This window comes from Gnatocerus cornutus, chromosome 4, assembly GCF_029298725.1.
Source record: "Gnatocerus cornutus isolate USDA-ARS CGAHR chromosome 4, icGnaCorn1.1, whole genome shotgun sequence".
In the NCBI taxonomy this organism is placed as follows: Eukaryota; Metazoa; Arthropoda; class Insecta; order Coleoptera; family Tenebrionidae; genus Gnatocerus; species Gnatocerus cornutus.
In genome coordinates, this window is record NC_142236.1 from 8084386 (window position 1) to 8101274 (window position 16889).

The following is a 16889-nucleotide window of genomic DNA, read 5'->3' on the forward strand; positions in this document are numbered from 1 at the left end:
CACAATGAGCGCGTTCGCAACCAAACTGGCAGAGGTACAGTTGATTACCACTCTAAAATCGAAACAGTCAGTTTTACAACAATTTGAAAGTCAAAAACGGCCGTTTTGCTTTTCTTCCAAGAAAATTTAATGTAACCTACAAAAATGGTGGATGCGCCTGGAAATGAAACTCCAATAAAGAACACTCAGTCAGTTATAAATTCAAAGGTTTCATTGTTGTTATGTACGAGTGCATGGATGCACATTGAAATGAACGATTTTAACGAGCTTCTTCTTGTCGACGGTGAAAGTTAACATTTCTAGTGGAAATTTTGTCTTGTAATTGAAAGTCTTCAACAAAACGGATTGATTTAGAATAATTGCCAATTTGATGTGACTATTTTATCTGTCTGTAAAGTTAGTTTTTATTGTAAAGATTTTGAGTTGGAATCGTAACATGTGAAGTTCATGAAAGAGTAAATTGGCAATTTATACATCTAAGCTATTTAGGAGGAACTCAGTGTAAAAAAAACGTTGTCTTTGAAGACACAATTGGAAAAGGACTTTTAGATTTTGCTGCTAATAATTGGCTGTTATTTGATTGATGTATAAACGGTCTTACATTTTGATATTTTATTGCTTTTTTTTATTTTTGTCGTCTACTTTTGGCTTTTAGAAGTTTTACTGCCTTGACCCATTACATGTCGATCAAGTTCTAAGCTGCCAAAGGAAATTTACCAATTAACATATTAATTTTTTTTGTTGGTTGTTGAATGTTAAAGTTATAGAGCAGAAGCAACAAATTTTACAAAGTTTCTTCATAAGTAAAACCAAAAATATCTAATTTTTTTGATGAAAATGTGTAATTTTGGTAATTTTAGAGCTAGTGAGATAAAATTTAGGGAGTTTCCTTTAGGTACTATTTTTAGTAACCGTGTTAAATAGTAAAACTATAGAGCAGAAGAAACAGATTTTACAAACGTTTGTTTTAAAGCAAACCCAAAATCTCCAATTTTTTTTGGAAAATATTTTATCAAAAATACAATTTATTTCCAAACACCAAATTTCGTCAAAAAAATCATTATAGCGATGATTAAACCGGTCTTTTTTGACGAAATTTGGTGTTTGGGAATAAATTTTATTTTTGATAATTTGATCTAATAAATTGCTTTATTCTAACAAATTGAGAATTTTTAAAATTGTTGTTTCTTGTTCTAAAAGTTTATAAACTGGCACAGTAAAAAATAAAGTGAAACTTCCAAACCTTGCAAAATTTTTGGTCCGTTTGAAAATAAAAATTTCTAAAAACCAAACACCAAGATTTGATCCAATAAATTTATTTGATGAAAACATGTAATTTTGGGGACTTTTAGAACTATTGAGATAAAATTTTGAGAATTTACTCTAAGTGCTACAGTTAGTAACCGTGTTTAATGTCAAAATTATAGAGCAGAGAAACAGATTTTAAAAAATTTTGTTAAAAGAAACTAAAAAGCTCCAATTTTTTTATTTAAATATGTAGTTTTAGGTCTTCTAAAGCTGTTGAGATAACACTTTGACAATTTACTCTAAGTACTATTCTTAGTAACCGCGTTGAATGTCAAAATTATAAAGCAGAAGAAACAGATTTTGAAAATTTGGTTTCTAAGTAACACCAAAAATCTCAATTTTTTATGAAAATATATACTATGCAATTTTGATAATTTTAGAATTATAAACATGCAATTTCGGCAGCACAGCTTGCTCCAAATACCATTTCTAGTTACCGCGTGTTAAATGACAAAATTATAGAGCAGACAAAAATGTATTTTCTAAATTTTTATTTTTTTGGCAAACCAAAAATCTTTAAATTTTTTATGAATATTCGCATTTTTGTCGTTTTAATGCCATAGTCATACAATTTTCAATTTTGTTTGTGTCCTACTAAGAAGCAGTATTAAATGTCAAAATTATATAGCCCAAGAGACAGATTTTAGAAATTTTCGTTTTTAAGGCAAATTAATAGTTGTCAAATTTTTTTATTAAAATTTGTAATTTTTGTAATGCTTGTACTATAAACATACAATTTCGAAAATTCGTTTTTTGTGCTCTACTAACTGACTTAACTAAAAGTCAAAATTATAGAGCAGAAGAAACAGATTTTGAAAATTTTGTTGTTGACAGAAACTAAAAAGCTCCAATTTTTTTTATTTAAATATGTAATTTTAGGTCTTTTAAAGCTATTGAGATAACACTTTGAGAATTTTCTCTAAGTACTATTCTTAGTAACCGCGTTGAATGTCCAAATTGTAGAGAAGAAGAAACAGATTTTAAAAATTTGGTTTCTAAGTAACACCAAAAATCTAATTTTTTTTTATGAAAATATATCCTCTGCAATTTTAGAGTTATAAACATGCAATTTCGGCAGCACAGCTTGCTCCAAATACCATTTCTAGGTACCGCGTGTTAAATGACAAAATTGTAGAGCAGACAAAAATGTATTCTCTAAATTTTTATTTTTATGGCAAATCAAAAATCTTGAAGTTTTTTATGAATATCCGCATTTTTGGTCATTTTAGTGCCATAGTCATACAATTTTCAATTTTGTTTGTGTCCTATTAAGAAGCAGTATTAAATGTTAAAATTATATAACCCAAGAGAGAAATTTTAGAAATTTTCGTTTTTAAGGCAAATCAAAAGTTGTCAAATTTTTTTATTAAAATTTGTAATTTTCGTAATGCTTGTACTATAAACATACAATTTCGAAAAATCGTTTTTTGTGCCCTACTAACTGACTTGACTAAAAGTCGAAATTATAGAGCAGAAAAAACAGATTTTGAAAATTTTGTTGTTGACAGAAACTAAAAAGCTCCCATTTTTTTTATTTAAATATGTAATTTTAGGTCTTTTAAAGCTATTGAGATAACACTTTGAGAATTTTCTCTAAGTACTATTCTTAGTAACCGCGTTGAATGTCCAAATTGTAGAGCAGAAGAAACAGATTTTAAAAATTTGGTTTCTAAGTAACACCAAAAATCTCAATTTTTTGATGAAGATATATACTATGCAATTTTGATAATTTTAGAGTTATAAACATGCAATTTCGGCAGCACAGCTTGCTCCAAATACCATTTCTAGTTACCGCGTGTTAAATGACAAAATTATAGAGCAGACAAAAATGTATTTTCTAAATTTTTATTTTTTTTGACAAACCAAAAATCTTCAAATTTTTTATGAATATTCGCATTTTTGTCGTTTTAGTGCCATAGTCATACAATTTTCAATTTTGTTTGTGTCCTATTAAGAAGCAGTATTAAATGTCAAAATTATATAGCCCAAGAGACAGATTTTAGAAATTTTCATTTTTAAGGCAAATTAAAAGTTGTGAAATTTTTTTATTAAAATTTGTAATTTTCGTAATGCTTGTACTATAAACATACAATTTCAAAAAATCGTTTTTTGTGCTCTACTAACTGACTTGACTAAAAGTCAAAATTATAGAGCAGAAGAAACAGATTTTGAAAATTTTGTTGTTGACAGAAACTAAAAAGCTCCAAATTTTTTTATTTAAATATGTAATTTTAGGTCTTTTAAAGCTATTGAGATAACACTTTAAGAATTTTCTCTAAGTACTATTCTTAGTAACCGCGTTGAATGTCCAAATTGTAGAGCAGAAGAAACATATTTTAAAAATTTGGTTTCTAAGTAACACCAAAAATCTCATTTTTTTTTATGCAAATATATCCTATGCAATTTTAGAGTTATAAACATGCAATTTCGGCAGCACAGCTTGCTCCAAATACCATTTCTAGTTACCGCGTGTTAAATGACAAAATTGTAGAGCAGACAAAAATGTATTCTCTAAATTTTTATTTTGATGGCAAATCAAAAATCTTGAAATTTTTTATGAATATCCGCATTTTTGGTCATTTTAGTGCCATAGTCATACAATTTTCAATTTTGTTTGTGTCCTACTAAAAAGCAGTATTAAATGTTAAAATTATATAGCCCAAGAGAGAAATTTTAGAAATTTTCGTTTTTAAGGCAAATCAAATTGTTGTCAAATTTTTTTATTAAAATTTGTAATTTTCGTAATGCTTGTACTATAAACATACAATTTCGAAAAATCGTTTTTTGTGCTCTACTAACTGACTTGACTAAAAGTCGAAATTGTAGAGCAGAAGAAACAGGTTTTGAAAATTTCGTTTTTAAGTAAAACCAAAAATCTCAATTTTTTTATGAAAATACATACTATGTAATTTTGGTAATTTTAGAGTTATAAACATGAAAGTTTAACAGCACAGCTTGCTCCAAATATCATTTCTAGTTATTGTGTTATATGACAATATTATAGAGAAGACGAAAATGTATTCTAGAAATTTTTGTTTTTATGGCAAACCAAAAATCTTCAAATTTTTTATGAATATCCACATTTTTGGTAATTTTAGTTCCATAATCATACAATTTTCAATTTTTTTTGTCCTATTAACTAGCTGTATTAAATGTCAAAGTTATACAGGGTCCGGCAACACTTGTGTCCACCCCCAAAATCGCCTTTAATTTTAAAGACAAAATTTTGAAAATTTGCATACGCTCACAGTTGACGAAGCTCTAGAAGCTGACAAAAAAATTTGTTTTTTACCACGGTTTGTTTGGCGTCGCGACGCCCAAGAACTATAATTTTACGCGATTTTTGAGTTTTTGCAAAAATATTCGCGAATTCAAATTTTTTTTCGACATAACTGTAACACAAATATTTGAGTTTTTGTTTTAAATCAAATACAAATTGTGTTTAAAATTTGAGAAAAAAACGCTGCTTTATCAAGTTAGTTTTCAAAATTATGACGGCGCAGTGGCAAACTACGTTTACACCAAAATTTCACAAGTCACTTCATTCACTTTTATAAAGGTTAATTTTGATTAACACTGGCATGTTGCACTTTATGGACACCAGAAATCGTTAATTAACATTGACAAAGCGACAATTTCACCAAGTTAGACTTTTGTTACAATCTAAAGCGAGCCAAAAGATAGATGTCATTTGTGACACAAGATGTTGACAGATGGGTGTAAACGTAGTTAGCAGTTTTGACATAATGAAATTGGAAACTAACTTGATAAAACAGCATTTTTTTCTCAAATTTTGAAGACAATTTGCATTGAATTTAAAATAACAACTGAGATATTTTAAACATATTTGTATTGAAAAAAAAATAAATTAGGGGTTGATATCACAAACCCTCACAATTACCTAAAAATTACATTGTTAAGGCGTCGCGACGCCAAAACTATCAGTGATAAAAAACAAATTTTTGCGTCAGCTTCTAGAGTTTTGTTAACTGTGAAGGTATGCAAATTTTGAAAATTTTATCTTTAAAATTAAAGATGATTTTGGAGGTGGACACAATTGTTGCCGGACCCTGTATAGTTATATAGTTATATAGTCAAAGTTATATATAAGAGACAGATTTTAGAAATTTTCGTTTTTAAGACAAATTAAAAATTTTCAAATCTTTTTATTAAAATCTGTAATTGTCGTAATGTTTGTGCAAAAAACATAGAATTTCGAAAAATCGTTCTTTGTGCTCTACCAATTGACTTGACTGAAAATCAAAATTATAGATCAAAAGAAACAGATTTTACAAATTTTTGCTTTTTTAGCAAACCTAAAATCTCATTTTTTTATAAAAATCCACGATTTAGTTAATTTAGGTGCCATAGACTTTTTAGAGATCGCTCCTTATGGTCTTGGTAACTTTCGAATGTCGAAATTATAGAGCAAAAGCGACTAATAAAAATTAATGTTTTTAGGGAAAACCAAAAGTCTACAATTTTTTAATGAAAAATTTGCAATTTTGGTAATTTTAGAGCTAAAGACATGAAATTTTGGGAGCTTCTTGCATGTTCTACTCCTGCTAGTTGCGAAGAGATAAATTTTAGAAATTTTGATGACGGGCAAGGTACAATTTAGAGGATTTCAATGCACCTAGAATATAGAAAGAATGGAGTATAATTTTTTTTGACATATTTTACTGATTTTAGTAAAATCCATTGCATACGTTTGGCATTTTGCTCTCTACTGAATAATAAAACAGACAAACAAACGAACAATGACCTTTCACAAAAAATTTTATGCATTAATTCATTTCGCATCAGTACAAGCAAAAAATATTTCCAACATTAAAAACATTTCTACGTTTCATTTAGCAATGCTGTACTTTGGCACCATTCGATTCCTTTCCAAATGCGGTGTCACTACGTAGGCAACTCGTCACCTCTTCGACATTGTGCGTTGCCAACATTCACCAATCCAAACCAAAAACGCAATGAATAGACGAAACATCATTCGCATTTTCATATTTCCCTTCGATTATTATTTATTTCATGATAATACACTTTGAATTCTTTTATGTCGGATCTAATAACAATGACAACTGGCTTTTTATCTCGTTTTCCAACATCACAAATGTGCGTCCATAAATGGCACGTTGCCAACATTGCCAATATCATCGAATTGCTAGTTTTATTTGGTTTTCCCCGGACTCTATTTCTCACGAGTGATTTTACATATTTATGAATTTAGTAAATATGGATGAAAACAAATTGACGGTGGCCGTGTTTAATTAATTGATTGTCTATTTTCATTACAGGTGTGCACTTAATAAATGTTTGATATTTGCATACAAGCTGTTCATGTTTGCTCTACATGTGTGTGAATTCTGTGGCGAAAGGTTAAGATGTGCACACGCAAACGGAAAGAAGCGGATTTTTTGTCGGGTCCGACTTAAGATTTATAGTTCAACTAGAATCTTATTAATGTGGATTTATTGTAATGCTATTCCAGTTACCGGATTTTCATTTTTCTGGAAATTCGAGTTGATGGAAAATTATATTAATGAAGCTGGCGGTTTTATGTTTTTTAGCGATATCTATAATGTTATTTTTGTTTGGAACTGAATAAACAAAATTGTTGATTTGGGGGAAAAATGATAATAATTCTATCGATTTTAGAGTGGATACATGTTGGAGGCACGTTGCTTTAGATTAAACTGGTAATTATGAAACATTGTTTATTTAATTTATAGATATTATTGGGATTTAATTATTGGAATAATGGGATTACATGTTAATCAAGTTGAGTTTTGATTTAAAAGAAAATCATGAAATGCGGGATAACGTTATTTATACAATTTGTATAGAAAATGTGGAAAATTGGTTCTTTTTGGTTTGTAAATTTGGCAACTTCTCCAAATTTTGTTGGAATAGTGCTAAAACTTTCATAATTACGAATTTAAAGAAATATACAGGAAATCTTACGATGCTTTAATACTGAAAATTTGTAAACTAGGATTCTTCTGTTTTTTAATTTTGACAGTTGGCAGAGCTAATAAGTGATTGAAAAATAACAATTTTCTCAAACTTTATTGTATTAGTGCTAAAATTAACGTAATTACGATTTTTTATTAAAAATGAAAATTAGCTTGAAAATAAAAATTTGGAAAATGGGTTCTTTTGGGCCTATAACTTTGGCACTTTATGGAGTTTGTAAGTGAATCACAAATAGCAATGTCTCTAAATTTCGATCAATTAGTCCCTAAACTACCAAAATTACAAATTTTATTCAAAAGGGTCGAAAATTTTACTTTGACTTTAACATAAAAATTTCTACAATTTTTTTTTGGTCTACAATTTTGGCATATAGCAAAGTTAATAAGCACGTCAAAAAGAGTAATTTTCTCAAATTTCGTTGTGATAGTGCTAAAATTACCATATTTACTTTTACTTTGCCTTCTAAATGAAAATTTGGAAAATTGGTTTCTTTCGGTTTATAATTTTGGCATTTGGTGGAATTAATAAGTGAATTTTATGGTAGTGCTGCTAAAATTACCGGAATTACATTTTTTTTTAAATTTGTTTACAGTTTTACTTTGTGTTGAAGTGACAATTTGGAAAATTGGTTATTTTGAGTCTATAACGTTGTCACTTGGCGAAGTCAATAAGCGGGTTAAAAGGAGCAATTCTGCCAAATTTTATTGTGATAGGGCGAAAACTACCATTAAAAATTTTAATAAAAACTGTGGAGAATTATTGCTTTCTTTGTCTTAGAAATAAAATTTTCTAAATTTTGGCATTTGGTGGAGTTAATAAGCGAGTTGAAAATAGCAATCTTTTTAAATTTTATTGTAATAGTGATAAAAGTACAGTGATTACAAATTTTTGATAAAAAATGTTGGAACTTCGACTTTTCCTTCGAAATAGAAAATTGTTTTTTTTTCGGTCTTTAACTTTGGTTTTTAGCAGTGTTAATAAACAACTCAAAAATAGTAATTTTTTCAAATTTAATTGTAATTTTGCAGAAATTACCATAATTACAAAGTTTATTAAAAAAAATGGAAATTTTATGTTATCTTAAAAATAAAAATTTGGAAAACTGGTTCCTGTTGAATAATTTTGACACTTGTTAGCGAGTCAAAAATCGCAAATTGAAAATTTCAAAAAAAATTGGTTTTTCTGGATCTACAATTTTAACACTCGGCAACGTTAATAAGCTCGTCAAAAACAGTAATTTTCCAAAATTTGTAATTTTGGTAATTTTACAGCAACAACTATGAAATTTGGGGAAATTACTAGTTTTGAATCGTATATTAACTCTGGCGAATTGCAAAATTGTAGATACCAAGACACAAATTTTAGAAATTTTTATTTTCAAGGCGAAGCAGAAATATGAGAAATATTTTCCTGAAATACGTAGTTTTAGTAATTTTATTGCTATAATTAGTCAAAGATCTGCTAAAATTTTATTGTAATGGTGCCAAAATTATCACAAATACCTACCAAATTTTTATAAAGAAAGTTAGAAATTCTATTTTACCTTTTTTATGAAAATTTGTGAAATTGGTGCTTTTGGGTTTTTAATTTTGGCACTTGGTTGAGTTAATAAGCGACTCAAATATAGCAATTTTTCAAGCTCGTTGAGATAGTGCTAAAGTTACCAAAATTACAAAGGTTTCATAAACCAAATGGAAATCTTATTTTATCTTCAAAATAAAAATTTGTAAAATTGGTTCCTGTAGGTTTAAAATTTTGGCACTTGGTAGAGTTAATAAGCGAGTTAAAAATAGCAATCTCTTTAAATTTTATTGTAATACATAGTGCTAAAATTACCTTGATTACAAATTTTTGATAAAAAATGTTGGAACTTTAACTTTCCTTCAGAATAGATATTTGGAAAAACTGTTTTTTTTTAGTCTACAACTTTGGCTTTTGGCATTGATAAACAACTCAAAATTGTAGTTTTCTCAAATTTAATTGTAATTTTGCTAAAATTACCATAATTACAAAATTTATAAAAAAACTGAAATTTTATGTTATCTTCAAAATAAAAATTTGAAAAACAGGTTCCTGTTGGATTATAATTTTGACACTTGATAGAGTTAATAAGCGGGAAGCGGGACAAAAATCGGATTCTCCCCAAATTTCTTTGTGATGGTGCTAAAATTACTATAATTACAATATTTTTATAAAAATGTTGTAACTTTTACTTTGCCATGAAAACAAAATTTTGAAAAAATTGGTTTTACTGGGTCTACAATTTTAGCACTCGACAAAGTTAATAAGCGCGTCAAAATCAGTAATTTTCTAAAATTTATAATTTTGGTAATTTTACAGCAACAACTATGAAATTTGGGGAAATTACTAGTTTTGAATCGTATATTAACTCTGCCGAATTGCAAAATTTTAGATAGCAAGACACAAATTTTAGAAATTTTTATTTTCAAGGCGAAGCAGAAATATGAAAAATATTTTCCTAAAATACGTAGTTTTAGTAATTTTATTGCTATAATTAGTCAAAGATCTGCTAAAATTTTATTGTAATGGTGCCAAAATTATCATAAATACCTACCAAATTTTTATAAAGAAAGTTAGAAATTCTATTTTACCTTTTTTATGAAAATTTGTGAAATTGGTGCTTTTGGGTTTTTAATTTTGGCACTTGGTTGAGTTAATAAGCGACTCAAATATAGAAATTATTCAAGCTCGTTGAGATAGTGCTAAAGTTACCAAAATTACAAAGGTTTCATAAACCAAATGGAAATCTTATTTTATCTTCAAAATAAAAATTTGTAAAATTGGTTCCTGTAGGTTTAAAGTTTTGGCACTTGGTAAAGTTAATAAGCGAGTTAAAAATAGCAATCTCTTTAAATTTTATTGTAATACACAGTACTAAAATTACCGTGATTACAAATTTTTGATAAAAAATGTTGGAACTTTAACTTTCCTTCATAATAGATATTTGGAAAAACTGTTATTTTTAGTCTACAACTTTGGCTTTTGGCATTGTTAATAAACAACTCAAAATTGTAGTTTTCTCAAATTTAATTGTAATTTTGCCAAAATTACCATAATTACAAAATTTATAAAAAAAACAGAAATTTTATGTTATCTTCAAAATAAAAATTTGGAAAACTGGTTCCTGTTGAATAATTTTGACACTTGGTAGAGTTAATAAGCGAGTCGAAAATCGCATTCTCCCCAAATTTCTTTGTGATGGTGCTAAAATTACTATAATTACAATATTTTGATAAAAATGTTGTAACTTTTACTTTGCCATGAAAACAAAATTTTGAAAAAATTATCAAAAAAATCTACAATTTTAGCACTCGACAAAGTTAATAAGCGCGTCAAAATCAGTAATTTTCTAAAATTTATAATTTTGGTAATTTTACAGCAACAAGTATGAAATTTGGGGAAATTACTAGTTTTGAATCGTATATTAACTCAGCTCAATTGCAAAATCAAAAGACATAAATTTTACAAATTTGTATTTTTAAGGCGAAACAGAAATATGTGAAATCTTTCCCTAAAATTTGTAGTTTTGGTAATTTTATTGCTATAATTAGTCAAAGATCTCCTAAAATTTTATGTAATGGTGCCAATATTATTACAATTTTTATAAAGAAAATTGAAAATTCTATTTTACCTTTTGTTTTTTGGATTTTAATTTTGGCACTCAGAGTTAATAAACGACTCAAATATAGCAATTTCTTCTAAGCTCGTTGTGATAGTGCTAAAGTTACCAAAATTACAATGTTTTTATAAAAAAAATGGAATTTTTTTTGTCATCAAATTAAAAATTTGTAAAATTGGTTTCGGTTGGTTTATAATTTTGACTCTTGGTAGAGTTATTAAGCGAGTCAAAGATAGCATTCTCCTTTAATTTTATTTCAATGGTGCTAAACCGACCATAATTACAAATTGTAATAAAAAAATTAAATATTTGCAATTTCAAAAACTAATAAAAACTTCTGAAACCTGCAACAATTTTTCAATGAGGTTGTAATTTGAAACTCGAACAAAGATACTTAAGGTACAAATTTTAATGATACAGTCGAATTAAAAAATTTTTGGGGAAACATTTTTGTAATTAATAAAACTTTCTTTCTAAAAAATTAAAATTAAATAAATGCTTTAGAAACGCGTCACTAAATAAAACCGTCTACATCATCCAAGGACGATTTTTCATCCCGCAGTCCCAGTCGCACCTTCACATCACAGCACCTCCTGGTCCCATGTTCCTCCTTTTACAACATGTGTCGCACGTCCTCCTCGATAAAGAAGTTTACAAATACACCAATGTTAAGCCACCGGCGGCGCCCTGTCTCCCATCGTAAGATTAATGACTTAAGATAAAAACGATGACTTTATGGCGATATCAGTCTCGCCCAGGGTGCTGTCTTATCGCGGCCGCTATCCACACAGAAGACCTGTTGGCGTCTCCACTTAACCCACTTTTCCCTCGAAAGAAGTTAAGTGTTTAACGTGTTCAGTACGAAAATGAATTACTCCACCCACTTCTATGTCCGCGTGATTTATTAGATATTCGACGGTGTTTTGGCGTGAAAACTCCGATCTGAAAACTTTTACCATTATCGCGCACTTTACACGAGAATTTTTCTTTAAAATTATTATGGATGAGAATTTCTGACTGCTACTTGGACTAATTGTTTTTCTGTTACAGCTGTGATGGATTCAAAGTGGGCTGTGACTGGGCGAGGGTCACGTTTAGCCCAGATGGGCAGTATGTGGCGGTGGGGTCTGCCGATGGGAGTGTGTTTATTTGGGGGGTTAATTCGGCCAAAGTGGAAGGGGTGCTTAAGGAACATTCGTAAGTGCACTGTTTTGTCTTGTTGCTTAATGCTACTTTTGGCAAGTTGGAGGCTGTTGGAACGATGGCCATACGTCTTGGAGGTTCGACGTTCTTTATAGTTTTACTGTTTTAATTGATTGAAGGACTGGTTTTGTCGTTTTGTACTCCATTAGACCAGAGTCAAATGGACAGTGCCCGGGAAATTGGATAGTTAATGGTTGAATTTTTTTACTAAATTTTGAGTCTTTCTACGTTACAAACAAACCAAAAATTGGAATCAATAGATTCTAGGATGAGGCAAAAATCTGATACCAAACTTTGATACTCGAAATCGATTTTTTTTAAGATGAAAACGTCATCACACTCCTTTGATTCATTTATCAAAATGTTCAAAATTATCGTCTGATCCATTTATTTCATACGTTAATCGAAAGAATGGCTCAAAATGTATAAGTAAACGAAATTTGATATTGATAGATAAATAAACAGTAGGAATCGAATTGAAAGTCTGTTTGATTTTATTTGTGGAACGAAATTTTGGCCAAATTCTTTTGATTGATACACCAGTTGAAAGAACAGCTTAAAATCTATAAATAGCCGAAATTTGATCAAATATTTTTGAAGAGAGAGGAATAGAATTTAAAGACTATTTCATTGCATTTTTGCCATGAAGTCCTGGGCATCTTTTGATTTATATATCATTCAAAAAGACATTTCAAAATCTATAAGTAGACAGAATTTGATATTGATAGACGAAACATTTTCGAAGATAGAGACAAATAATTAAAATCTAACTAGTAATTTTCAAAGACATTTGGTAGAATTTTTGGCATGTTACTTTAGCTTATTAATATATCAGTCAAAAGAGTATCTCAAAATCTAACAGTGCACGAAATTTGTTATTGATAGATCAAATATTTTTGAATAAAGGAGGCAAAGAATTTAAATGTTGGTACTCGAAAGGAGGAATGGAATTAAAGGTTATTTCATAGCATTTTTGGCATGAAAATTTGATCAAATTCTATTGATTTGATATATCAATTGAAAGAACAGCTAAAATTGTAAAAATAGACAAAATTGTATACGGGTAGATCAAATATCTTTGAAGCGATAAGCAACATCTAACTAGTCGATAGAAGGATTCGAGATTAAGAGCTATTTGATAACATTTTTAGCATGAAAAATTTATTCAAATCTCCTTGATTCATCAGTCGAAAGAACACTTTAAAATCTATAGTAAACAAAATTTGGAATTGATAAACCAAGGATTTTGAAAGAAGGAAGCCAAAAAATGAAAATCCAGCTAGACGATTGAAGGAATCGAATTTAAAAGTCACTTGATAGCTATTTTGCCAGGCAAATCTGATCAAATTCTGTTGATTGTTATATCAATCGAAACAACATTTTAAAATCAATCAACAGAAAGTTGATATTGATGGATCAAATATGTCTAGAGCGAAAAGCAAAGAATTAACATCTAACTGTTTGACATAAGGATTCGAGTTTATTAGGCTATTTGATAACATTTTTAACATGAAATATCAAGTTTAATTCTTTTGATTGACATATCTGTCAAATGATCATCTTAAAATCTATAAGTAGACAAAAATTTGATATTTATAATATTTTCAGCATTCGAAACTGGTTGATTGATATAGAAGTCAAAATAGTATCTCAAACTCTGTTAGTGGACGAAATTTTATATTGATAGATTAGATATTTTTGAAGCGTTGGACAAATAATTAATTAACATCTAACTAGTTGATTAAAAGAATTCAATTTAAGGACCATTTGTAGTATGAAAAATTTAGTCAAATTTTTCGAATTAGATATTAGTTCAAAGAACATTTTGAATTCTATAACTAGACGATAGTTGATACTGACAGATAAAATATTTTTGAAGGTAGAAGCAAAGAATGGCCATTCGATAGACAGCATTTTTGACAGGAGAGTCTAGTAGATTCATATATCAGTTGAAAGAGCTTCTGAAATATTAGATGTAAACTAAATTTGATATTGATAGATCAAGTATTTTCAATGGTAGAGGCAAATAATTAAAATTTTGTTAGTCAAAATGAGAAATTAAATTTATAGGCCATTTGATAACGTTTTTTGCATAAATTTCTAGCTCAAAATCTATAAATAGGCTAAATTTGATATTGATAGATCAACAATTTCCGACGGCAGAGGCAAATAACTAAAATTTTGTTAGTCAAAATCAGAAATAAAATTTAAGGGCCGTTTTATAGCATTTTTGCTTGAAAATCTGTTCAAATTGTAATTGATATATCAGTCAAAAGGACACTTCAAAATGTATCAATACTCGGAATTTGATTTTAATTGATTAAATATTTTTGAACGCAGAAGTAAAAAAATAACATCTAGCCAGTCGAAATAAGAAATGAAATTTAAGGGCTATTTGAGAACATTTTTCGCATGGTAATGTGGTCAAATTATATTGATTGACATATCAATCGAAACAGAAGCTCAAAATCTATAATCAAATATATTTGAAGGGAAAGGCAAAGAATGCAGTATAACTAGTAAGTAATCGAATTTAATGAGCATTTGTTTGGGATAGAATTTTGGTCAAATCCTTTTGAATGGTATATCAATTGAAAGGGCACCTCAGAATCTATAAGTAAACGTTTGATATGAATTAGGTGAATTTATTAAAAGAGAATGGTCAAAAAGTAAGAACGGAGCAAGATTCAATTTATTGGCTATTTTCAAGATTTATTTTGACATAAAAGCATCTTTGCAGCTCTTTGATTCGCACATCAATCGGGAGAGCAGCTCAAATTCCCCAAATGTACCAAATTTTAGATCGATAGGTCAAGTATTTTAGAAAGCAGAAACGAAAAATCTTAATTTCATAACAGATCATCAACTAATACAAACATCCGGTTATTATGAACCACCTGTATTTGTCACTTCAATATTCCTCTATCTGTGTTAATTTAGCAAATTCCATTGAGCAACGACTTAATTTAAATCCAACAGTTGATCACTAATGAGCGCATCGGAATTAATCAAAACCATGTTTATCTGCACTTTGAACGTTTACAATTAACATTCGAATGAAAATTAGTACGGCCAAATAGACAGTGTAAATTCCATTCCTGTGCATTAATATTTTACTCTAATGAACAACTTTTGATTCGTGTTCTCTTTGTTCCATTAATATTGTAAATGACCAAACAATCCCAGGCTTTGTAGTTTCGTAATTTTGTGTTCAAAATGGTGAACTAATATTAGGTCAAGTGTTGTATTTTTATATTTTGGTGCTTTAAGAGCCTTATTAAAGCACTGTTGTGTCCTGACATCGATTATAAAACGGCCTAATTTGATTTTTAACTTAGCGAGGCGTGCTGAGCCTTTATTCGATGTGATTTTAAATGGAGCGAGGCGTGCCGAGCGTTTATTACATTTTTTTTCGAATCGTCAATCAAATAAAAAATTTCTAAGGATTCAAAATATTTTTTATGAAATTTCGCTTTCACACTCATTTTTTTAATCTCAAAACAATTGACGCAAAGGCGAATTCTATTGCTATCAGATTTCAGATTTTTTCTACACTATGAAATTGTGCCATTGTGTACATTCTTGTAGGACTAAAAAGATCATTTATATATTATTGTACGCAGAATTTGATGAGGAATATTTTTGGTGTCTTGATATTTTGAAATAGTTGAAAAGTGATGAACGCTCGGCGCGCCTCGCAAGTGCGGAGGTAAAACCCGATAACCGCTCGGCACGCCTCGCTTCCTTTTATTTCGTCACTACGTGTTTTAGATGAGCAAACGAACGTATGCTCAAAAGGGAATGCTTTTCTGCGTTCTTTAATTATTGTATTTTTATAATTTTGGGAAATTGGTGCGTTAAAAACCGAAATCGTGCATTAATGAACTTCCAAGAAGTTTGGTCCTTCTGTAGTGTTTTTTGTTGCTGCATGTGGTGTCTGTTACATGCCTGAAGATCTGTTGGCCTCTTCTCCAGGTCTGCCGTCACCGCGACCGGCTGGCACTCCTATGGAACAATGTTGGCCAGCGTGGACCGTTCCAAGAAGGCCGTCATCTGGAGCGACATCTAAAATTCTCAAAAAAAATCGTCTAGTCTTAAGTCATCACTGCTTTTCCGTTTTTAGTTAATTTAAGCCGAAAGTGTCACGAAATCGTCGATTCCTTCGTGTTATTGTTACTACTGTTGTAAGTTTTTTATTGCGACCACTTATATATTTTGTAAAGAAATCGGGGCTTCTCCTCATGTATTGGAATTTATTAATATACAGTTAATTTTTTTATTGATATTTCCCCGTCCAGGTGCTTCCTTTTCCGAACAGGTTACTTCCATTACATCGCGTGCTAAAAGGACATTAATCCTGGATGGAGAAGCCGTGTCAAAGTTAGTTTTATCGTTCGGTGTCTGGAGTTTACTGGGCCCGTCGTTTTTTTCCTATTGGTAATAAAACGATGTGTTTGAGGGGATTTGAAAGAAAAAATTATACGGCGTCGCGACGCCTCAAGCTTTCGATTAAACTGTATTATCATATTTCTGAAATTGAATTTTGAGGTGGAACTTTCACACAAATCGGACTGTGTGGTTGTAAAGCGGCTGATACCCACCTTAGTAAATTGGATCAGTATGTAAGCTGGTTTCGAAAATACGAAGATGCATTTTATGGAAAGTTGAAAGTTATTTTCGGAGGAACTTTGTGGAGAAGTCGCAGTTTAGGTGAGTTTAGATAAAGTAGCACGGAAAAGCGCTCGTTTGAGATGAAATT

The 16889-nt window shown here is 29.6% G+C and overlaps 1 protein-coding gene across 3 annotated transcripts in view; it reads left to right on the forward strand.

Annotated features, from left to right (window-relative positions):
• The window catches only part of Atg16 (Autophagy-related 16), a 510049-nt gene extending 493642 nt beyond the window's left edge, over positions 1-16407 (forward strand). For 2 of the 3 annotated variants that reach the window (XM_088034516.1, XM_088034515.1), the window contains exons 12-13: positions 11978-12124; positions 16085-16407. In XM_088034516.1, the coding sequence (XP_087890642.1) occupies positions 11978-12124; positions 16085-16199 (262 nt within the window). In that variant the 3' untranslated portion in view covers positions 16200-16407. The remainder of the gene's footprint in view (positions 1-11977; positions 12125-16084) is intronic. The other variant, XM_088034517.1, reaches the window with a different exon arrangement.
• Positions 16408-16889: the final 482 nt, after the last annotated feature.